The sequence below is a fragment of the Lolium rigidum genome, chromosome 3, assembly GCF_022539505.1.
Source record: "Lolium rigidum isolate FL_2022 chromosome 3, APGP_CSIRO_Lrig_0.1, whole genome shotgun sequence".
Classification (NCBI taxonomy): Eukaryota; Viridiplantae; Streptophyta; class Magnoliopsida; order Poales; family Poaceae; genus Lolium; species Lolium rigidum.
In genome coordinates, this window is record NC_061510.1 from 276,999,453 (window position 1) to 277,023,735 (window position 24,283).

At 46.7% G+C, this 24,283-nt stretch overlaps 2 protein-coding genes across 2 annotated transcripts; one reads left to right on the plus strand and one right to left on the minus strand.

The window, feature by feature from the left end:
• Positions 1-2,734: 2,734 nt before the first annotated feature.
• Positions 2,735-4,396, plus strand: LOC124703456 (40S ribosomal protein S5-like). The gene is made up of 4 exons (XM_047235663.1): positions 2,735-2,840; positions 2,925-3,196; positions 3,808-4,011; positions 4,106-4,396. Exons 1-4 carry the CDS (start codon positions 2,769-2,771, stop codon positions 4,158-4,160), a joined length of 603 nt encoding a protein of 200 aa, XP_047091619.1. The 5' UTR covers positions 2,735-2,768; the 3' UTR covers positions 4,161-4,396.
• A 1,080-nt stretch (positions 4,397-5,476) lies between these two features.
• LOC124703454 (probable inactive leucine-rich repeat receptor-like protein kinase At3g03770) lies at positions 5,477-9,946 on the minus strand. Its single transcript, XM_047235661.1, has 7 exons — positions 8,608-9,946; positions 8,042-8,175; positions 7,583-7,823; positions 7,276-7,487; positions 7,115-7,161; positions 6,778-6,883; positions 5,477-5,992 (listed from the first exon to the last, which is right to left on the minus strand). The coding sequence occupies exons 1-7, from the start codon at positions 9,944-9,946 to the stop codon at positions 5,756-5,758; spliced, it is 2,316 nt and encodes a 771-aa protein (XP_047091617.1). The 3' UTR covers positions 5,477-5,755.
• Positions 9,947-24,283: the final 14,337 nt, after the last annotated feature.

The following is a 24,283-nucleotide window of genomic DNA, read 5'->3' on the forward strand; positions in this document are numbered from 1 at the left end:
CGTCGAATCTCCGGGAAGTGTCGACAGTTCCTCAACGAGTGGCTGGATTTCTCTCGACCATCCTTTGGATCAATGTAGGAGTGGAGGTAACATGGCGCCTCGAGTTTCTCCGCAGCCGAAAGGTGCGGAGAACGGGTGCGTCCCCTGATTGATGACGTGTTGTGGCATCCTTGTTCGAACTGGCGAAGATGAGCTGCTGTTCTCCCTTCCTCCTCGCGGTGCGAGCCTTTTCGTCTTTTCGTCTGTCCTGCCATGACGTCGAAACTTCCTCGGTTGCTCTCTTGTATGCTCCTGGGTGGAACTTTTAGGACTGCTGTTTGAGGAACGCCTTCCGAAGCCGCGCCCTTCGGGTCGGATGCGCCGTCCCTAGGGAGGCGAAGAAAACCTCCAAAGTCGATGATGAGGTGGACACCGCCGAAAGTAGCACCCATATCGCAAGATGATCTTGCAGGGATCGGGTGAAGTGTTTCGCGGTGTGGCACGAACTCGAAGGACCCACAACGGATCGAGTCTCTTGGTTCTGCTGGTGTCGGTGATCCGAGTAAGAACGCCGTGGACATGACTGGTACTGCCGACCTGCCTTGTGCCGACAGGGTTCCCACAGACGGCGCCAATTGTCGAGGGTGCTCCTCGGCAATGCCCTCCGATAGGGGCTTAGGGTTGATGGAATCTCGCCAAGGCCGACACGAGACATCGGTTCACGAGACAAGCGGGGAGAGCGATTTACCGGAGTTCGGGGCCCTCGATGAGGTAAAACCCTTACGTCCTGCTCGTCTGTTCTTGATTATGATGATAATGGGTTACAATGGGGTGCCGAATAGTTCGGCTAAGATCTCGTCGAGATGGCTAAGCGCTAAGGTGACCTAGCTTTAAGCTTACGTTGGCTAAGATTGCTAAGGTTGATTTCTGTCCCTCGACGGCCCCTCTCCGGCCTTTATATAGGAGGCCAGGTCTCAAGAGGTCTAATCGAGTACGACTAGGTTTACAGTAGATCTATCTCTAAGCTTTCCTTGTTCGGCTTCTTCCGTGTCTTGTACTTCAAGGAATCTTCCGTTGCACCGTCCTAGCGGCCCATCTTGCCGTCGAGTGCCTTCATGGGCCTCCAACTAGGAAATACAGGGTAGGGCAACATTGGTTACCCGAAGGGTAATACCCACGTCATCCACACTTGATGCCATCCTCATATGGGCCATATGAGATCATACTCTTGATGCATGCCCATGGCAAGATACCTGATCAACATAGACAACACGCATGCACATATATAGTGGTTTAGCTCATGAAGCATAATTGACAAGGCTTAACATACCACAAAGATCGCATGATCTGAAGTGGTACACTTTTTATGTTTCATGTGTTGACCAACTTGAATTCAATCTTCACTCTTAGTCTTGGTCAACCTTGTACCTCTTCATGCTCTATCATAATATCTTAAGATACATAAAGAACTTCTTCATTTGATTGCATGCTCTAAACCTCAGTCAACCATAGCTCAACTCATGAGTCATGATACTATCATGACACCAGCTTAGACCCAAATCTTGAATTCTTCTTTTGAACTCACACTCTCAAGATCTTGATCATATAATATTCTTCTATTCAAATTGATGATCTTGATGTCAATACCAAATATATATATTTATCTTCTTGGCATCCACATTTGAATCCAACACATGGACTACAAATAATACCTATGCAACAATCATTCATATAACACAATGAAAACATTAGTCCATAGAGGATTGTCATTAATTACCAAAAAAACACACTTAGAGGCAATGTACCCTTACACGTAGTTCTTTTAAAAATATTGCCATGAGTTTTTTTACAATTTTCGCACCGCAGAAAAAAATTACAACGGCAAAAAAATATTGTTACATAGGTGGAAGGTACGCTGGAATAATAGGATAAACGACATTTTAAATTTTAGTGAGAGGGCGAGCCAGGGATTTTACCTGGGGACGTTCAACATTGTCCTCATGCAAATGGATTTTTTTTCCCCAGGGATATACAAATGGAAATTCTAAAGTTACATCCTTCGGGTCGTGTGTTTAACAGCGTCATGCACGCAACCCATCAATATATAGCCACGACCTCGTCCCGTCCGTGCTCGACCTCCACCCTCCAGCTTCCTTGATTTTTTTGATGGTCCATGAGTGTTTTCCCAAATGTTACAAAACTGTGTACACACTGGTGAGATGCTGCCATGATTCTAGGTGTGTTGACTTTTTTTTTATCTCGAAGTTTAGTTGTGATGGATGGGGATTTACTGCGACAAATAGGTATTTGCTGCACTTAGATTTTTTTGCTACATAGTTTTTTTCAAAATGTTGCCATGAGTTTTTAATACTTTCCCACCGTAGAAAAAAAATATTATAACAGTACAAAAAGTTGTTACACAGGTGGAAGGTACGCTGCGACGATTGGATAAACGACATTTTAAATTTTAATGAGTGGGTGAGCCAGGGATTTTACCCTGGGCGTTCAGCATTGTCCTTATACAAATGGAAATTCTTCTTTTTTTTGAGGAATATACAAATGGAAATTCAGGAATACTGTATTTGTTATACGGACTGAGCTGGAATTAGGTTTGGGGTGGAGCCAAGCGAATGGATCAGGTCGAATCCTCACCGTCCGTCCGGCGGGTCTCCCCTGGCCGTCAGATCAGAAACCCTAGCCCCTCGCAGCAATATAAGGATCGGCCTCTCCGCCCCGCCCGCCGCCTCCACCTCCCACCTCTCCACTCCCAAACCCCTTCGCCGGCGACGATGGCGGTCGTGGAGCCTGCCCCCGGCGGCGACGTCAAGCTCTTCAACCGCTGGACCTTCGAGGACGTCCAGGTAACATCCGCTACACCCGTGGAGCTTGCAGCAGGTCTAGATCTGATGAATGGTGGGTAACTGACCATGGCCGGCGGCGCGCAGGTGAACGACATCTCGCTGAACGACTACCTGGCGGTGACGGCGACGAAGCACTACACGTTCCTGCCGCACTCGGCGGGGCGCTACTCGGCCAAGCGCTTCCGCAAGGCGCAGTGCCCCATCATCGAGCGCCTCACCAACTCGCTCATGATGCACGGACGCAACAACGGCAAGAAGATCATGGCCGTGCGCATCATCAAGCACACCATGGAGATCATCCACCTCCTCACCGACTCCAACCCCATCCAGATCATCGTCGACGCCATCATCAACAGGTACTATCCTTGTTCGTCGTGCGTTTCTTTTTTACTTTGCATTCTTACTAGGTGATGTTAGTCTGCGGGCACCCACTAGTATTAGAACTTCATGTTATTGTGTTGCAGTGTAAGCTTATTGCCCTACTTGCTGCCATGCCATGATAGTTTGTTGTAAGGTGTAGTAGTAGAGCAGAACCAGGTTCATGGGCAATTAAGTTATTGGAAACATTGCTTCATAGGTCTGATTGGAATGGTAGCTACACTCCACTGTGGCCAATTCTGTTATCTAGCGTGGGGCTGCCAGACTACTAGTACTTTGAAGATTGCAATGATGATCGTCTTTGGAAATTATATCTGATTACTAACATTTATTGATCTTAGTCTGCTCAGAGCTCTAATGTGGTCATAGACTTTTTTCTGAACTTGTTTTTGCCCTCACTTACATACTTAGCTGGTTAGCTTCAATTTGAGGCCGTGAGTTAGTGCATATACTATGGACGCACTAGTTCCTGATTTGATTGAACCCTTGGAGCTGAAGATTGTTTCTCTTTGTAATCATTACCCAATGCATATGTTTGTTTGTCCACTTTGAACTCTGAATGACATGACTCTTATTACCCTGATTGCAGTGGGCCACGTGAGGATGCCACCCGTATTGGTTCTGCTGGTGTTGTGAGGAGGCAGGCTGTGGATATTTCCCCCCTCAGGAGGGTGAACCAGGCCATCTACCTGCTCACCACTGGTGCCAGGGAGAGTGCTTTCAGGAATATCAAAACTATTGCTGAGTGCCTCGCTGATGAGTTGATCAATGCCGCCAAGGGCTCATCCAACAGGTATACCATAAACTCTACCTTGCTTGTGCTGTCTTGCCTGCTGTGTCTGAACGAAGGTGTGTGCTGATGGATGCTAATCACTTGGTTGTTGCAGCTACGCCATCAAGAAGAAGGATGAGATTGAGCGTGTTGCCAAGGCGAACCGTTAAGATGGATGTGCATCTGAGGGTCTCGTTGCGTTGGCTGGAGAGATTTTGAACTCTGTTCTTGTTACCTGATGATATCTAGTTTTGTTTTAGCGTTTTATCGCGTGAACATTTAGTGGAATGTAAGATGGCAGACATGTGTCTGGTGCTTGTCTTTGTGAGACTGATTCCTGTAATCCTGTTCCTACATATTTAATCTTTGTAGGTGCATTTCATGATGCAACCTATCATGAACGTTAGCAGATGCTCTGTGATTCTTTTGATATGGCGTTGCTGAAATGCTTGAGGTTTTGGTCAATGTTCAGAAGAATGAAACTACCGAAATACCACTCTGTGCCTCTCATCTCAGTAAGGAAGACCCAAATTGATGTGTATCTTCGTTTCTTGCTGGAATTTTAGTACTAGTACCTGATCGGTTTGTCCCATATATCCAACAGCAGTCATTGAAGAGGTAATGCTAGAACAGCATTGCACTCGTCGTAAGAATTGCTCTCAAGATGAAACTAAAACAGTATACAAACACCAATGCGCGAAACAAGGGGCTACAGTTTTACAGTACGGGAAGGAAAGTTTGGCCTACTTGCAAGGCAAAGTTGTTTGCTTGGCTTCAAAATAGAGTTCGCACAGCGGACTGATTGTGAAATTGCGGTTGGCCAAATTGTGGTATTTGCCATCTTTTCAAACAAACCACGAAATGAGTTCACCATCTCTTTGTTGATTCGTTTCTCCATCCAGTCTTTGACAAGGCAGAAAAGATTGGTTGAGCAATGCCGAGTTGCAACCAACGCAATGGGCGGGCATGTCGATCGAGCTTTGGTGGAGGATGACGACGAGTGGAGCCATCCCAAACTGCAAGGCTTTAGCCTCGTTCACTTTGCTCGCCACTTGGGAATTTCAGAGTGAGCACAATGCAAAGGTTTTTTACAACAAGCATGCCCTCACCTTGTTATTCTACATAAAAATTTAGAAGGAAACCATGCCCTCACCTTGTTATTCTAAATAAAAATTAAGAAGGAAATCCGATTGTGGGAGAGTAATTCCTTGTATTTCATTTACGTTCGGACAATCTTATCAAACCACTCTTCTTAGTTAAAAGATCGTATCAAAATTCAAAACACTCTTCTTAATTAATAGATTAAGGCAAAGCTGCACCCCAAACTACAAGACATACATGAATTGCTTCTCAAGATGAAAATAACACAGTATACAAGCACCGACACTACATGAGCGAGAAAAGTTTTACGGGACAAAAGCCAAGTTGCACTCCAAACTACCAAGTCGTACAAGAATTGCTCCTTCTCAAGATGAAACTAACACGGTATACAAGCACCAACACTTGATGCACAAAACAAGCCAGAAAAGTTTTACAGTACAAAACCAAGTGACCACACCTTATGTGGACACTTGACATGCCATCTTAATCTGTATTTATATACAAATTCTGCAGAGTGAATGCAGGATTGCTCCAAACAGTTTGTTTGGCCATTTCCCGGTCTAAGTGTCACAGCCATCCTAACTCGAGCATATGTCCCTCACTAATCGCTATCTTTGCTCCGTTCCTTAAATCGCGGTCTCCATGCTGCCATGCTCAGTTTGTGCTAACAAGCCTGTGAGGAAACTTCTGATCGCTGATCACCGTCCGCTGTCGCCTGAACTTGTGCGGCGTATTGCAGGTTCCAGAGAACCTCTTCGATGGAAGGTCTGGTCGAAGATTCGACGGATAAGCATTTGATCGTAATGGAGACCACCATCGACAACGAATCCTGTGAGGAGGTGCCAAGCACAACAGGATCCAGAACACGCTCGCGCTCTTCCTGGCTTGATATAGACAAAACCTGCATATACATGCAAATATTTCTCAGTTCATTACTTCTCTTTGGCATTAGATGTTAGCACAAATCATTCAGACATGTCTGAGCCCTACTAGCCGAAATGCTGATCATGACAAACTAGCCCGGATACTAAACCCTATTAGTTTCTCTGTAAGCAGCACCGCTGAGAAGGTTTGTGCATTAAATAGTTCACCTTTTGTAAATGCATGTTAAACCTTGTAGGAATGATCAAAAGCTCATTTGACCGTAATCCATGTATTAAATAGTCCACAGCTGAATTACACATGGCAAACTTTCAATAGTGCGACTGCATCTCCTGAATTTCATAATACATGTTTTATTTGCTAGAAACTCATTTTATGGCCAAAAAGAAAATGAATATCAGCTGTGTACTAATTTTAGTACTGAGTATGTTATACTTTCAGTTCCCAATATCTCTACTCTAAGCAATGTAAGCCACCCCAGCAATCCATATTTGGGTACGCAAGTAGTTGTGCTATAGCCATGCTAGTAAAAAAACAAATGTGCATGCTAACAGTGATAGACCATAGGGAATTTTGTTTTCTTTAGTTTATCAGATGAAGCATATAACAGTGCAGGATACTAACAAAAGCATGAACAGAGAAAATCATTAAGTCAGACAGCAGGAAAATACACATAATAAGTGTTGTAAAGACAGATAAAACATGAATTGGTGGGAGGGATCCATCTAAGCGACTAAGCGGCATTTAAATCATATTCCAAAGGCAAGTAGTTGTGCTGCTACAAAGCAAGAGGGGGAAACGTACCAGTTCACTTAAAATAAAAGGATCGCCTTTTCTATGTAGTTTTGGGCCCATAAGTACTTCAAGTAATATACAACCAAAAGAACATACATCATCCTGCAAACTTTCCCTACAAAAACATAGACAGATATTACAATTTCGACATATCTGATCATCAATTTATAGAATGATTCAACTCTATAACCATATTCCCTAATCTATTTTAGAAAGTTGGTGCACTGGTAGGTGACTATATGATTACATGCAAATATATCTGAACTGCGGAACTCCTTGTTTAGTTATCATGTACAACTATGTACAAAAATTATATTCTGCAACATGTTATTCTTCAGGGACTTACAGTTCTTCAGCATTATTTTGCACGTATCTCTTCCCTTCTCCAATTGTCTGTAAACCAAAACAAATATTGGCATAAACAACAAGCATGGTTTATCCTCAAAGAAAGCTGTATTAACAGATAGGGTAACATGGGATGATATTTCATTAAAATGGCAAGCCAACCTCATGTTTGTATATCTCCTCTGTTATTATGGACAAACCGTAGTCACTCAGTTTTGCCATATGGTGTTCATCAAGCAAAATACTAGAAGTTTTCAACCGATTATACAAAGAACCAGGAATTATTCCTGTATGTAAGAAATGAACAGCCCTTGCAATGCCGATCAGCACATGCAGTCTATCGCACCATTTCAGTGTTTTCTCGGGACTGGACCCTGCCAAGAAAGTCATGCACAAATAACATATTAAATAATTGAATTGTTATCAATTCATATAACCTTAATTACCATATTTAGGTGTAGTTCCTTACCGGAAAGATAAGAAGACAGAGTTCCACTAGGTACATATTCATAAACAAGAAAAACCCTTTTTACACTTGATTCATCAACTGCGCTGTCAATGCAGTGCCCCAAGAGGCAAACCAAATTTGGGTGGCGAAGCTTCGCAAGTAGATCCAAACGAAGCTTTAGGTTTCTTATTGAGTATCGCTGGTGCAATGCCAAACATCTTATTGCAATCACGGTTCCATTTTCAAGTTTTCCCTTGTATAGCTGAAGAATAAGAAAAAGATGTGTATCAACCAAGCTGACCATAAAAAATACTGAAATAGTATGACTATGAACTTGAATGCTAGGGAATTGTCTAATTTGCATCACTACAAAACCATAGAAATTATGTTGTTAACATTTTGAACAGTACATATATTTTGAATCTAATATTTAATGTAATTTTGAATCTAAATCAAAAATTTATAAACAAATCAGCAAACCTTTCCAATGGATCCCTCGCCTAAAAACGCTGATCTTTCAAAGCACTTTGTTGCTTCTTTGAGCTCTTCTAAAGAAAATACACGATGTGTGGGCATTATTTGCGTTCCAAACTTCACAGCTTGAGATATGTACCCTGCAATGAAGAGAGGTAGAAGATGATTCAACACGACGTAGAATTTTTTCAAAACATGGAATTATCATCACTACGCCATTCACCGGAAGCACATTAACATATAGTTACAAGGTATATGATAATGCAGAGTCAGTACAGAATACAAACAAGGTAGGTGAGTTACATGCAAAAATATGTGGATTCACGTTCTCTCTAAAAAAAATGTAAACTCTAAAAGAAGCACACATTTGTTTGTCTAAAGAAGAAGGTTAATTCCAAAAAAATTCCTAAACAGAAAAGCAAGTCTTAACATGCATTGTAATAAATAATGAAAATAACTGACCAAATTGCATAGCATGGACTCAAACATGTAAACATCTAGTAAGACGGAGATTCGAAACACGAGGGAGGTTGCACATGCATAAATACAATATTAATCGAGAACAATCTTACTTGCATTTACTAGCAGTTCAGAGGAAGTTCCTGGAGTCGAATTATCTTGCATATGCTTTTGCAGTAACTGTTGTTCTGCTGTAACTCTCTGACAGTTTCTTCTGTTTGATGCCACTAATAGAAGAGAAAGAACAAGAACAACCAGCACTATCCCGAGAATAGTGACCACAAGTCCAATATCCTTGCTTGATCTTCTTCCCTTATGAGACTGTTCACAATATTTAGTTTCATGCTGGTGTTCAGGGTCAGCACTAAAGCAATTCCCGTCGAACTTAACAACCCTGTTATTCAAATTAGCATTTAGGCAAGCAGGCAGGTCACCTGTGAGTCGGTTAGTAGAAAAATCCACAAATCCCAGGGTGCTGCTGCATGTTAAGCTACTCAGAAGTGATCCACTGAGCATGTTTGCTGCCAGGTTCAAATAGCTGATGTTTGGGAGACCAAAGAGTTTTTCAGGAGGATTGCCCTCAAGAAAGTTGAACGAGAGATCAAGGTGTTGAAGCCTGTTCAGTTGACCAAACTTTTCAGGGATTTCACCCTTGAAAGAGTTCTTGCTAAGCAGGACTGTTACCAATGATGTAGGCATGTCTGGAAGCTCTCCATCTAACTCGTTGTCCCTCAAATCCAACATCTCAAGTCTATTTAAACTAACCAAAAGTGGAACCTCGCCTGAGATGTTATTGCCGGCAAGAGCTAGCTCTGTAAGCATTGTAGCTTTACCAACTGATGCTGGTATTGACCCCTTTAAACGGTTGCCCTGCAAGCGAAGGACGGTGAGGTTCGAGAGCGAACCAAACCAGTCTGGCACGGTCCCATTGAAGTAGTTACCATCCAGTGTCAGGGTCTGAAGCTTCGACATGGCCGACAGCTTTGGAGGGATCGATCCATACAGAAAATTGGAGCTCAGATCAAGCACCTGCACCGAAGACAGGCGGTGAATCTTCTCGGGGAGAGGGCCCCATAGGCCCAAGGACACCAAGATAACAACCCTCAAGGTAGTTAACCTTGTCAGCGTAGTAACAAACGAGTCGATAACAAAGGCTTCAGAGAGGCTGACATTGGGAAAAGGATAGCCACTGAACTTTGGTGGCTTGGTGATCCTATCACCGACTATCTTGAGCTCGGTAATGTCATTCCCCTCGCACAACACGGTAACCACTGAAGTGGGCTGAGTGTTGCAGGGGTCACCACTTGGATTGTTCCAGACATCAAGCTGCCTAGGGTACTCCAGCTGCTTCCTGAGCTGCTGCAGCAGCTCACTCTGTGAAGACTGCTGGCTTGCTCGGAATAACATGAAACAAGTTATGGCCATCACCAGAAAATTTAGCTGCCAAGCCATTGGGGCTCAGTTTTGTCCTCACGACTGTATCCCTATCCTATTTCCCAACCAAAAGTTTCGGAATTTGAGCCCGGATTTTGATAATGAGTGAAGATGGAGGGCAGGATGGAGAGTTGCAGCAGCAAAATTATTCGTCGAAAAACTTTGCTTTTCTTGCTCTCAGTACATTGTCCTGCAGAAATTAAAGAAACTAAAAAAGTGAGGAAAATGAAATAATGGAGGCAAGAGGCAAAAATGTGTCTTCCCCTAAAAAAGGGAAGCAAACCTGTCAGAGAATCTGATCCATATTATCTGTCTTACCATAAAAAACTATTTTGGTGAACAGATTCTACCCCAGTTTGAACAAGAAAACAGGCGGAGCAGTTTTCATGTGTTTGCAATAAAAAAAATTATTTGAAGGCGCGGGCTCGTAAATCTGGTGGGAGCCGACAAGGAAAATGACATGCTGGAGCAACTACAGGGCAAAGCATTGATTTGCAATAAGGGCAGACCTACAACTTACAGTAAACTGACGACTAGTACTTCAAATGCAAATATCTCAAGCTAGTCGGTTAATTTTTTAAGGAACAACTTTTTTTTTAGAAAAAAACGACTGTTTGTAAGAGAACTCTTCTTGCAAGAAACATCCTGGAGGAAGAAAAATAATGAATAAGTTAAGTAATACACAAATCTGAACTTGCCTGAAGAAAACCTGGCAAGATAGGGAGCAAAATCGAAGGGCAAGAAAACGGCAGTGAACTGAAAATGGAAGCAAGGCAAGAGCGCAATTATACCTTAATCAATTTTAAGTTTGCAGGTAGAGAAGAAATGAGGAACACACACACGGTGCATAAATCACCCACGCACACACAACAAACATGGCGACAAAATTCTAGAGAAGAGGGAGGAAGGGGAAGGTAGCAACATTTTGCGAGGACCAGAGCAGGGGGCAGCGTTTGGACTTTTGCATTGCAGGGGAACTAGAAATCTCTAACCTGGCTGCCAAGAAACACCACCAGCTGCTCGCCACCAAGGTCAGGGGTGGCTGCCGCTGCAGCAGCAGGAAGAAGAGGAGAGAATTAACGGAGGGAGAGACGGCCGCGGCCGTTGCTGCTTCAAGTGGGGGAAGATGAAGAATGTCCCAGCGCACATGGGATCTATCACCCGCTAGTCCCTTCCCCCAGCAAGCAAAGCAAGCAGGATGAGGCAGCGGGCGCGGGCCTGCACTGGGCGAGATTAATTGCCCGTGGAACGTTGTCCGGTGTCCGGTGGGCAAGCAAGCACAGGCACAGCCAACGCTTCCAGCTACCGCTACGGCGCTACCTCACCATGGAGCTGAAACGCATCGACCCATCCTCCATTGTTACTTCTCACTCGGAGCAGGAGGAGTAAAAGCAGGAGCAACACGGACAGCAGGCACTGGCGCGCGGTGGTTGGGGGTGGCAGGACGGAGCCAAAGCTCGGGGAGGTGGTGCGGTGGGCACTGGGGCTCGAGCAGTAAATATTGTTCGTCAGCAGAGGTAACCGCTTTTAATATCTTTCTGACTCGGTCTCGGGGAGCGGGAAGAGGGTGAAAGTAAAGATAATCTTGAATCCTCACCAACTTGATTTTCTGCGCTTGCGGTAAGTATGGCCGGGCTCCTTTGATTTATATGCCACCCGTAATATTGGTTTCTCTTCTTACCAAAAATGATTTTCGTCCATTCGCATGCTTACATATTGAATTACCGGTGATCTTGTTAATGAGTATATGCGTATTACCGAGTTCACGTGCCTTACTTGGTCTAGAAGTTCTACAAGGCTGTGGTTCAAGTGTTTCATGGAGTATATTTGGGAGAACCAAATGTTATCGACACTGCATGACTTTTGTCAATCAACGAGTTAAGAAGGTTTTCTGATATGTTTAGAAACATAGGTTGCATGCACTGAAAGTGGAAGAAGTGTCCTTTTTTGCTTGGCAGGAGCAACATCAAAAACATGTTAATTGATGAGCAGTCATGCTTGAGGTTGTTGCATCACAAGATTTTTTGGAATTGACATTTTTTTCCGGTATGGCAGGTTCTCACAATGACATCATCAGGCCTTGGCGCCCTCGAATATTCTCTAGGCTTAACGAAGAAAATACTCAAGATATTGACTATGAGATTAATAGCAACCCATACAACTGTAGATAATATCTAGTTGATGGGATCTATCCTCGGTGGTTTATATTTGTGAAGACAATCCACAATCCTCAAAAAGAGAAATATCGTAGGTTTGCGAAATAACAAGAGACTTATAGAAAGGGAGGTGTGCTTCGGTGCGCACCCTCTCCAAACTCGCGACTTATCGCCGAAGGGGTACGGTGGTCCCGATTTTGTTTTTTTTGTGCTGCCCGCCGAAACCCATATCCAAGCCCAGTGCAAGACTCGTATGGGTATACATGGTCTGGGCGTATCTATACGGACGACCCCACGTGGGTGGGTCCCACTGCTAAGCTAATCACCGTGATTAGCTCCCATTGCATGCATCGTTTTCATCGGCACTGGAGATCTGATCGAGCTGTTCCACGCCGTCGCTAGGTTGAACGCAAGCGGTTGTTGCCGGCCCGGCCGTCGGCGGTTGTTGCCGGCACGTCCGTCACCGCCGGTGGTTGTTTCGCATGTCGACGCCGCCGACCGCGCGCGAAGCCCCCCGCGGATCGACGACCTTGGAAAGGCGCGCCACCGGCTCGGCATCTTCCCCGCTAGGGTTTAAAATTACAGGTACCATGACTTCATCTTGTAGCATAGTAAGAGGACGCAATTCTGCCGGTTTTTCAATTCTAATTCTGGTCCAATACTACGGAATATGGAGAACTCTATATCTGGTATGATTGAGGAACAAAACGAGTACGTCGGCTATAATTCCGATGACTGCGAAATGGAGGAAAATTTGCAGACACGAAGCCGAGCTGGAGCGAAGACGAGTTTGATGTGAGCCACTATTTTTTGTTTCGATTACCGAGCAGTCCAGACATCATCAAATTATATATGGTTCCTCATGTCATAATTTATGCAGATTGCGTACGATGAATTTGATAATGTTGACAACCATGACGAACACACGGACGATCAAAATGATGAGAACCATGGTGAACACACGGACAGATCTAAATACTAGTGAGGTATGTGTAGTGACTCATACGGTGACATAAAATGATGCATGAAATGATGGCAAGCTGTAAAATTTACGGTTACTAAATTTCGAAATGCATTAATAAATTTCAGGCACAATTTGACACGCAGACTTGACTACGACTATTACGGTGAATCGACTTGGACACGGGCCACAGCGATGATGTGGAAGGTGCATCGGTTCACGAGGATTCTGTTGACATGAGCCAGAGTTGTTATCTCTTTTTATCGATCTTATATAGTCGGAACACATAAATTTATAGTTTTAATTAATGCCTACGTTTTCTACTTGCGGGCGACGCCAGGCGCTAGTCAGCCTGAGAAACCACACAAAGGTAGCAATGGCAATGAATATCCGATAGTGATCGGGATTTATACTCGATGATAAAAGAGATGACTTTTATTTACGAAGCAGCGACATATTCTTTCTACAACGAGATATGCTAAAGATTATGGGTTCAGCGTCCGGCTTGACCAGGTTAAGCGGTTTGATGATGGAGTAATTCGGTTAAGGCGTTTTGTGTGTTCCGGACAGGGCGAGCGTCCCAAAACCAACCGACCACGGAAGGCCGTGTATATAGGCACAGACACGAGTCTCGCTGCGGCTGCAAGGCACGTTTGGTGGTCAAGTTTGATGGAAGAAGCTGGTTTCCGGGTTGTTGAAGATTTTCGTGACAAACATAACCATGACCCAGCTGAACCATGTCGGACTCCGTTTCTTCGGTCCCATAGGACGATCAACGACGCGCAGAGATCCGAGATATTATCAATGGGATCCATGGGAATCGGGAAGCACCTCATTATGAGAAAATTCATTGCGGGCTCCGGTTCATTTGCTGGTGTTGGATTCACAAGAAAGGATTTGTACAACATGTGCTCTAGGGAGAGGAGGAGGCTGCTTTTCGACGGTGACGCTACCACGGCCATCCGCATTATGTCAAAGAGGAAAAAGAGGGACCCTGAATTTTTCTTTGAATATGACGTTGATGAAAAAGGCCGTCCGAAGCACATGTTCGGTGTGATTCCCGATCACGTAGGGATTACCAGGACTACGGAGATGTGCTGGTGTTTGATAGCACATACAAGATGAATAAATATAAGATGCCATTTGTTCCTTTTGTGGGCTTGAACAACCACCGTAGGACAACGGTTTTTGGGTGTGCCATCCTTTCAAGTGAGAATGAACAAACATATGTTTGGCTTCTAAAGACTTTCCTCAAAGCGATGTGTCAACGAAGCCAAAGGCGATAATCACGGATGCGGATGCCGCGATGATCGCCGCAATCGGCGAAGTATTTTCCGGTGTGCCGCATCGCATCTGCAGCTTCCACATTGAAAAAAATATGGAGATGCATCTACCTAACAAGTCACCGAACGAGTTCAGGACTCTTTTGTATTACACCACCTCGGAGCAAGTATTTGAGGAGCGATGACATGCATTTTACGAGAAAATGGCAATCCCCAAAAACCAGAACATGGATGAAGAGGATGTACACCAAGAGGAAACTTTGGGCTGCAGCTTATCTCTCTCAAGGATTCTGGCTGGGTATGAAAAGTAACCAGCGGAGTGAAAGTTTAAACTCTTGTCTGCACCTGCACCTAGATGGGGAAATGACAATTGTTGATATGATTATGCACTACGACAACGCAATTGTCCGTCTCCGTGAGAACGAAGCCCACGACGATTGCACGGCTTCACAGACTACACCAGTGGCAATTACTAATTTCAGAGAACTAGAGGTTGCTTCGCTGCAAAAATATTCACTCCTGTTGTGTTCTATATTATTCAAGGTGAGCTTTCAAAGATTGGCGGCATAGAGATCTTAGAAAAAATGCGAGCAGGGAGACTCAAACATCTTCATTGTGGCATGGAGGAATCATGTAAGGACCAGGTTCTACGTGGAATATAGACCCAAGGAGGCAGAAATTATAAGGTGCAGCTGTCAAAGGATGATTAGAAAGGGGATCCCTTGCAAGCACATATCGCATGTGTCTGCATTTCTTGAAATTTACTGAAATTCCACAATGTTGTGCTCTACGACGATTCACAAAAAATGCCGGAGTTAGGGTTGCCAGTTAAACGCACCGGCTGACATGTTTGAGTGGGGTTGGTGCAGGGCGAGAGGAGCGGATGAAATACAACGGGATGAATATTAAGGTATCACGGAGCTATGCATATTGCATTAAACAATTCAGAGGAATATGATCTGCTGAACAGTACCATTGATGGCATAATTTCTAGAAGAGAGGGGTATGCTAAAGGTAAAGCATATGGTCCCCTCAGGTCGGTGCATGAAAATGAAGATGCTAGTGGACCATGCGATATTGTTGTTGGTGATCCTTTGAAAGTGTCCACTAAGGGTGCACCTAGGCAAGAAGCGCAGAAATCTCCAATGACTAAAAATGGAATACCACTAGGACACAAGGAACGCAGGGTGCGAGTGTGCGGGGCATGCCAAGGAGAAGGGCATAACGAAGAAACCCAATATGCATATTTCATCCGAAGTAAGTTTTTCCGCCATTTTGTTTCATATACTTTAAAAGATTCATATGAGTTGTTGTGTAATTTTATGTACTGTGAACATGTGCGGGAATGTCTTTGCAGCCGGGAAGGGTAGTTCTTTCATAGTTATCTAAAGAGCGATAAATTTCCTTAATTATGAATGAGACGACTATAGCTTTGTATTTGATGGAGTTGTTAATGTTTGCAACGTACTTGATGTTTTTATTTTGTACTGATGTTCTTAATTCTCCGGTGTTCTTTTGTAAAAATGGCAAAAGACATTATATATTGTGAAGTAGGCATTTCCTTATAATCATCATAGCATGCATGTACAAAGATAAAAATAATTGCATACTTTCGATAATGGGAAATAAAATCAATGTTACAAAATTTTGTAGATAATCTTAACCGAATAAATATTGTTTACAACCGAAGACAATTAAAAATTCAATATTACATGTGTCCGGAAACCTTCTGCGGGAGCAAACCGAACGAGTCACACTATCAAATTTATATTTTCCTGGTCTTTGCTAGCAATCTCACTTTGTTTTTCACCCTGTCAAGAATGTTGTGTGGTGATAAAACAATGTTTGCAACTGTACTTTCTCTCGATTCATCGATCGTGGCCTGCCAAAACATTATAAGGTGTTATACACATGGGTTGTTAACATTGTTAAAATTAACCGAGTGCATGGAACATAGTATAGCCAACCCGAGAAACCGGGCAAGTCATCCGATCTCCGTCCCGATGCTCCATACATTGCAATACCCATAATCCGCATGAATCGCTGGTATATAATGTGACAAAATTTAAAAGTGTCCGCATATACAAAACCGACTTTCTTTATGTGTAATGCAATATAGGTACTTACGTATCGGTTTGCTTAGGGATGTCATAGCTTTTAATAGGCCATTCTTCGACATCAGGATATTGTTATCACCAGATTTTGGCCAAATCAGGAGGTGGGCCGCAAGTGAGATGGGCTTGAAGGATATACGCGTGGAGGATCTCTGAAGCGGCCTGATACGAAGAAGTTGGGCTAAATTGCCCGTGTATCTGTATTATAGTAGATCGCATCTTAATTTGGAAGTTAGAGTTTAACCCGAGCACGGTTAGGTGCACGCTCGAATTAGAAAGTCCCTCGGACTATAAATATGTATCTAGGGTTTATGAAATAAACAACAACCAACGTTCAACACAAACCAATCTCGGCGCATCGCCAACTCCCCGTCTCGAGGGTTTCTTCCGGGTAAGCACCATGCTGCCTAGATCGCATCTTGCGATCTAGGCAGCACTACGCGTTTATTCGTCCTCCATGCGTTGCTCGTATCGAAGCCTTTTTGATGGCGAGCAACGTAGTTATCATAGGTGTTTTAGGGTTAGCATTGTTCTTCGTATCATATGCTATCGTCGTGCAACCCTTAGGCATCTAGCTGCCCTTACGCTCGTCACGGGTGTAAGGGCGGCACCCCGCTTGATCATTATTTAGTAGATCCGATCCGTTATGATTGCTCCTTGTTCTTCAAGGATTAGTTTAATATCTGCATTGTTAGGCCTTACAAAGGGTTGGAGGATCCAGCGGCGTGTAGGGTGGCGTTTGCTAGCCCTAGACAGGACGTTCAGAGGATCAACCTCGTGTTGGTTTTTAGGCCCTGTCTAGGATCGGCTTACGATCACCGTGCACGAGCGCGAGGCCCAATCACGAGTAGGATGTTCCGATTGTGCGGTGAAAACCCCAAATCGTAGTAGGTCGCTTCAGCTTTATCTTGATCAAGCAGGACCACCATCCGATCGTACACCTCGTACGTATCATGGGTGGATCGGCTCTTTGAGCCGATTCACGAGACAACCCGAGAGCCGATCGAGGCTCGTATTTAACGTTTACGTGTATGCCATGCAGGAAACTAAGCGAGGCATCATCTAACACCTTCCTGACCAGGTATAGGTCAGGTGGCACGCCCTTGCGACAGTATCGGACGTGTGACCAGAAGGCTTTGCGGGCCGTCGCTCGGAGGGACTAGGGCCAGCCGCAGTCCTGGGAGATTCCCGGCTCTACGGTGTTGCCCGTCGCTGCCCGCCGGTGGGTTTCTGACCGCAACACATTCTGGCACGCCCGGTGGGACCATCGTCGACATCCACCGCATCGCCATCTACATCTGAGATGGCGGAAGGCACTCCGGTCAAGTACGAGGATCTGACTGACGAGATCAAGGCAGTCCTCGAAGCCGACCTCATCGGCTCTTTCCACAGAACCCGCTCCCATGGCATCAGGTGGAAGGGGTTCTCACCTGAAGGCGCGCTCGATGGAGTGGACCTGTCCTCCCCGTCAGAAGAACGCACCAGGTCGCTGCGTCAGGAGATCAACTTCATGGTGGCTCATTCGCTGCACCGCCACTCTGAGAGCCTGGTGAACACTTTGGAGCGTGTCGCTCTGCGCGTGATCCAGGAAATCATGAGCCACCAGTATTCTCCGTCAGGACCAGCTCTGGGGACTTACCAAGGAGAGATGCCACTCCAGTCCCGTCCGCCGCTGCCGTTCGCGTTGGCAGCACCAGAAGTGCCGAACTCATCGGCATACGTCGTCTACAAGATTGGTGGTGATCCTAGTGACTACCAATTCCTACATGAGGCACCCAAGGAGATCCCGCACGGATACACATGCGCATACGTGCCGGACCGCATGAATCGGGCACTCTCGAACCGAGGCGCAACGAGCAGGGACTTCGGAACAGCGGGAGGAACGTCGGGGCGGATCTTGAGAAGCGAGACGTGGCTAGCTAAATACGCCACTCCGACATACCTCCGAGCTCAGCTCCTGCGGTTGGCTCGGAACTGGAAAAGCAAGCATGGCTGGCTAAGTATGCCACCCCGGCGAATCTTCGGGGTTCGACACCTTCGGCCATCACCGCGGATCAGATTTGTACAATTCCGAAAGACCGGTTCGGCATGATGCCGAAAAGGAGGACAATCGGCTATACCAAGCCGTACCCCAACGAGTACGAATTGATCCCGCTACCACCCAAATATCGGCTCCCCGACTTCACAAAGTTTAGTGGATCGGATGGTTCCGGCTCCATCGAGCATGTGAGCCGATATTTGGCACAGCCGGGCACGATCTCGGCATCGGACGAGCTGCGTGTGAGGTTCTTCGCACGGTCCCTCACAGGATCGGCTTTCGGGTGGTACACATCGCTACCACCGAACTCAATCCGGACTTGGAAGCGATTGGAAGAGCGGTTCCACATACGGTATCACTCAGAGGCTTCCGAGGCTGGTATTGCCGATCTAGCACAAGTACGACGAAGCGCGGGAAACGAGTGTCGAGTACATCCAGCCGCTTCGGGACCGGTGAGGAACCGATGCTATTCGGTTCACGTAAGTGAAAAAGAAGCGATCGAGTTGGCGGTGGTGGGTCTCTCATCATCGATCAAGGACGTGGCCTCCCAAGCGGACTACCCTTCATTGGCGCACATGGTGCGAAGGCGCCGGCATATGAACAGGCGCCACCTCGATGTTTACCAGGACAAATTCAAGCGTGCGGTGGTCCCGGTTGAGGCGGACAAGGATGAAGGTGCTCGCTGGAGATCAAGAGGTAGCAGTGGCTGAATGGACTCGGGCGGCAAGCCCCGTGTCCCGTAAGTGGGTTAAGCCACAAGGCCCTCCAAAAGGGTTCGACTTCGACGTGACCAAAGCTGAGCAGATTTTCGACCTCTTACTCAAGGAGAAACAGCTAAAGGTACCCGAAGGCCACAAGATCCCCACGGTGCGGGAGCTGAACGGAAAGCCATACTGCAAGTGGCATAACACGTTCACCCACGCCACTAACGACTGCAGGGTGTGGCGTCAGCAGATCCAAATGGCGATAGAAAAAGGGCGGCTAATTTTCAACCAGTACGCCATGAAGGTCGACACACACCCCTTCCCCGCCGTTAATATGGTGGAGTATACTTACCATGGAGGGTGCCAGCCAGATTTCTCGTGCAATATCAACATGGTGGGACTTGCGCACCACTCTGGTAAGGACGGAGATGAGGGCAACTGCTCTCATAGCAAAGACACAGAGGAAGCCGCTCCACGCGATCGGCTCCGCCACGACGGCAAGCGCTACATCACAGAGGGAGAAGTGAGGAACGTAAGATATCAGCGACCTCTCTACGATCACCTCCTCAACAAGTATGTGGGTCAATACGACCAACGCCGGCGATACAACGACGATGATGAAAAAGATCGTCTGGCTAGGGACGACAGGAGACGTCGTCGGCATGATCGCGACGAGGAGCGATATGAGCGCCACGCCAAAGAAAAGTCGAGGGAGCAAGACGACGTGGATAGGCACTGGGACTGCCCCTTCTTCAGACACTGCTGGGATTCAGGAATGAGCCGATTGCCTACAATCGGCAATTGCCCAGAATGTAAACAAAAGAAGAAGGATACAGCTAACGTGTCCGTGTTCAAACGTCTAGGGCCTCTCCCGCCTCGGAACAAGCATGCTGAGTCCGCTCGGGTGGAAGATCTCGAGGAACTAGAGGACGATGATGAAGAAGAAGACAAGTATCATCGGCCAAGGTGGTGCCCCGATGGGCTCGGCCGTTCCCAAAAGCGAAGGGTTCAACGACTACGTGGGTTGGAGGAAGGCTGAAAGGTTATACCTGCACACGTTGAGGAAGGCGCGGCCTGATCCGGCCGCTAAAATTCAGCGAACCCCGGACGAAGAAGGTCGGCCACAAAGGAAAGAGTGGCGCCCCAGACAAAAGAAAGCCGATGATGAGACATCGGCTGGCACAAACATGGTGTTCATCCTTCCAACGGAGTTTAGTGCTCCAGGATTAGACGAAGCACCTGTGGCACAACTTGACTGCGGCCCACGACCGGTCATCTTCGAGAAGCCACGAGAAAGAAGTTACAGGCATCTGAAGGCCCTATACTTGCGAGGATACATCAATGGGCAGCCTGTCAACAAGATGTTGGTGGACACCGGAGCGGCAGTTAACATTATGCCATACTCCATGCTACGTCGGTTGGGACGCTCCAGCTCGGATCTGATCAAGACCAATGTAACACTGAGCGATTTCAACGGCCAAGCATCCGACACACAAGGTGTTACGAATGTGGATCCGACCGTAGGAAGGAAAACTGTCCCTACGACGTTCTTTATTGTCGACAGAGAAGAGCTCCTATGCTGTCCTACTAGGGAGAGATTGGATCCACGCCAACTGTTGCATTCCATCCACGATGCACCAATGCCTAATACGAGTGGGATGGAGATGAAGTAGAAGTCGTCCACGCAGATGATTCAGCCGAGATTTCAACGAGCTGGCATGAACGTTTGGGAGACATCGGGCCAAGAGCCACTCTCGAGGCATCAATTTGGACGATCGCGAGCGCATCGACGTGACAAAGGGCGGGGTTAGGTTGGTTTTATCCACCGGCCTGACCGTGTAACAAAGGCAACATCGATGAACGAACGTGGCGATGCCGATCCAGGGGATCGGCCCCAAGGATTTATGGAGGAACATTGCAAAACCTTCATCGAGCAAGCAACATGGAGGCCGATTCCAGCAATCGGCCAAAATTATCCTCACCATACATTCTGCCTGGGTCCAACATTTGATCCAACAGGGAATACCTGAAGAGCCGATACCATCAAATCCCTTGAAAGAATCGGCTCGGGGGGCACCTAGGTAGATAAAACACGAGGATATGAAGTGGAAGTGTCTTTCAAATGCCCAGCAGCCCAAGATATTCTTTGATGATGGGTATTGAAGTATGGGGGCCGATACATAAATCGGCCGTAAAAAATTTAAATTTTTTAAGCACGGCCGATGCGCGAGACATCGACTTAAGAGGTACAACCGTTATAGCGTAGCCTCGATGGAGCAAGAAGTGGGTCACGAAGAGAGACTCTACTGGAAGAACTCCTCAATGGAATGGTTTGGTGGCTCAGATCCTCTCTTCAAGAACCTCCAAATCCCTTTTGCAAGTATTCGTGTCCGCAATATCAGCTGGGGCAAGTTTGAGGGATCATGACCTTGACCAGTGCCAAGAGCAGCATGGATGTGCAGATCAGGTTAAGGATAGGTTGCATCAAATCCGCCAAAGGAAAGGAGCCGATCTGACCAGCAAGGCGCAAGAAGTGGACTGAAGAAGCTCGGGGGGCAGCTCACCCTGAAGGTTCTCTGCTCTGGGGAGCCGATTTTGTTGAAATCGGCTGGCTCTGCATTATGACTTGGAGGCCAATGGTGGCACATTTGGCTGACTCACTACTTTTCTCGCCTTAACTGAGGCTCGGGGGGCAGCTTGTCCTGAAGGACCCTTTGCTATAGGAAGCCGATTTGGGTTGAAATCGGCTGGCTCTGCATCTCAACCTTGTTGAGGAATGGTTGCTGCGGGAAAACGGAGCAGGAGCCTCTCCTGCAGAAGTAACAGCCCCGCCCTCCGGGTTGATTCAGCAATGGTCCTAGAGCTCTCCCGAAGACAAAGGTTGCCGTTAATAATACGCTCAGAGACTGCGGTTTGGACCTGCTCGGTTGGAAGTTGGGGATCTGAGGTCGAGCAAGGTTCACAAGTTACCATTTGAGGAGGTGGCTAAATTGGTCTATCTCGAAATTTATCGTAAGAGGTCGATGCGTTGCCATCGGCTCATTGAGCGTTGATCAAACTAACAATTCGGCAGAATCAGCACGCAGGGAAATCGGCAAGATCAAGTTAAGGAAAAGTCTTCTTCATTAATAAGAGAGGATTTTTACAATGAAGAGCCGATTGCTCAAGCAAAAGAAGAGCCGATTGCTCAGGGGCTACTTATCCTACATTACTAATCCTCGCTAGCATCATCATCGGTGTCGCCGTCGGCGCTACTGCCGGAGAACTCCTCGTCGCTGCTGCCCCAGCCTTCGGTCGGAGCTTCTTCTTCCTCGTCATCATCATCATCCTCGCTGTCCGCCCAAGCGCGGAAGCGCTTCGTCGGCGGGTACCCAGCGGAAGAGGAGGAATCATCTTCCTCCTCCTCCTCTTCTCCTTCCTCGTCATCATCCTCGTCCTCGCTGTCCGCCCACATGCGGGAGCACTTCTTCGGCGGGAGCCTGGCGGAGGGGGAGGCCTTTGTCTTCTCTACTTCTCCTTCTTTCTCCTCCTTGTCGGAGGGGATGGGGTTCGCCCCGGAGTGGAGGTCGTCCTCATTCTTGTTCTTCGGCGAAGATTGGAGGGGGAGGCCTGAGGGGGAAGAGGAAGAGGAAGACATTGCTACAGGGGAAGAGGGTTTTTTGGGCACTGGTGGATAGAACAGAGCAAGGGGATGAAGTGGCGAACCGTTCGGCACAGATAAATAAAGGGGGTGTAGTGGAGATTTAATGCCATGACGGTTCTCGAGGACATGATGCCGAAATTATCAATTCGTGCAGAGAAGCCCAGGAGGCGAGGCGAAATGATGGAAGATTCTGCGGCAGTTCTGCTCTGCCACGACATGACCCGACGAAAGAAAAGCGTAATGATTTTGGAAATGTCATTTCCAAAACCAGGGGGGCATGTGTTATCACCAGATTTTGGCCAAATTAGGAGGTGGGCCGCAAGTGAGATGGGCTTGAAGGATATACGCGTGGAGGATCTCTGAAGCGGCCTGATACGAAGAAGTTGGGCTAAATTGCCCGTGTATCTGTATTATAGTAGATCGCATCTTAATTTGGAAGTTAGAGTTTAACCCGTGCACGGTTAGGTGCACGCCTGAATTAGAAAGTCCCCCGGACTATAAATATGTATCTAGGGTTTATGAAATAAACAACAACCAACGTTCAACACAAACCAATCTCGGCGCATCGCCAACTCCCCGTCTCGAGGGTTTCTTCCGGGTAAGCACCATGCTGCCTAGATCGCATCTTGCGATCTAGGCAGCACTACGCGTTTATTCGTCCTCCATGCGTTGCTCGTATCGAAGCCTTTTTGATGGCGAGCAACGTAGTTATCATAGGTGTTTTAGGGTTAGCATTGTTCTTCGTATCATATGCTATCGTCGTGCAACCCTTAGGCATCTAGCCGCCCTTACGCTCGTCACGGGTGTAAGGGCGGCACCCCGCTTGATCATTATTTAGTAGATCCGATCCGTTATGATTGCTCCTTGTTCTTCAAGGATTAGTTTAATATCTGCATTGTTAGGCCTTACAAAGGGTTGGAGGATCCAGCGGCGTGTAGGGTGGCGTTTGCTAGCCCTAGACAGGACGTTCCGAGGATCAACCTCGTGTTGGTTTTTAGGCCTTGTCTAGGATCGGCTTACGATCACCGTGCGCGAGCGCGAGGCCCAATCACGAGTAGGATGTTCCGATTGTGCGGTGAAAACCCCAAATCGTAGTAGGTCGCTTCAGCTTTATCTTGATCAAGCAGGACCACCATCCGATCGTACACCTCGTACGTATCATGGGTGGATCGGCTCTTTGAGCCGATTCACGAGACAACCTGAGAGCCGATCGAGGCTCGTATTTAACGTTTACGTGTATGCCATGCGAGGAAACTAAGCGAGGCATCATCTAACACCTTCCCGACCAGGTATAGGTCGGTGGCACGCCCTTGCGACAAGCATCGGACGTGTGACCGGAAGGCTTTGCGGGCCGTCGCTCGGAGGGACCAGTGGCCAGCCGCAGTCCCGGGAGATTCCCGGCTCTACGGTGTTGCCCGTCGCCGCCCGCCGGTGGGTTTCGACCGCAATGATATTC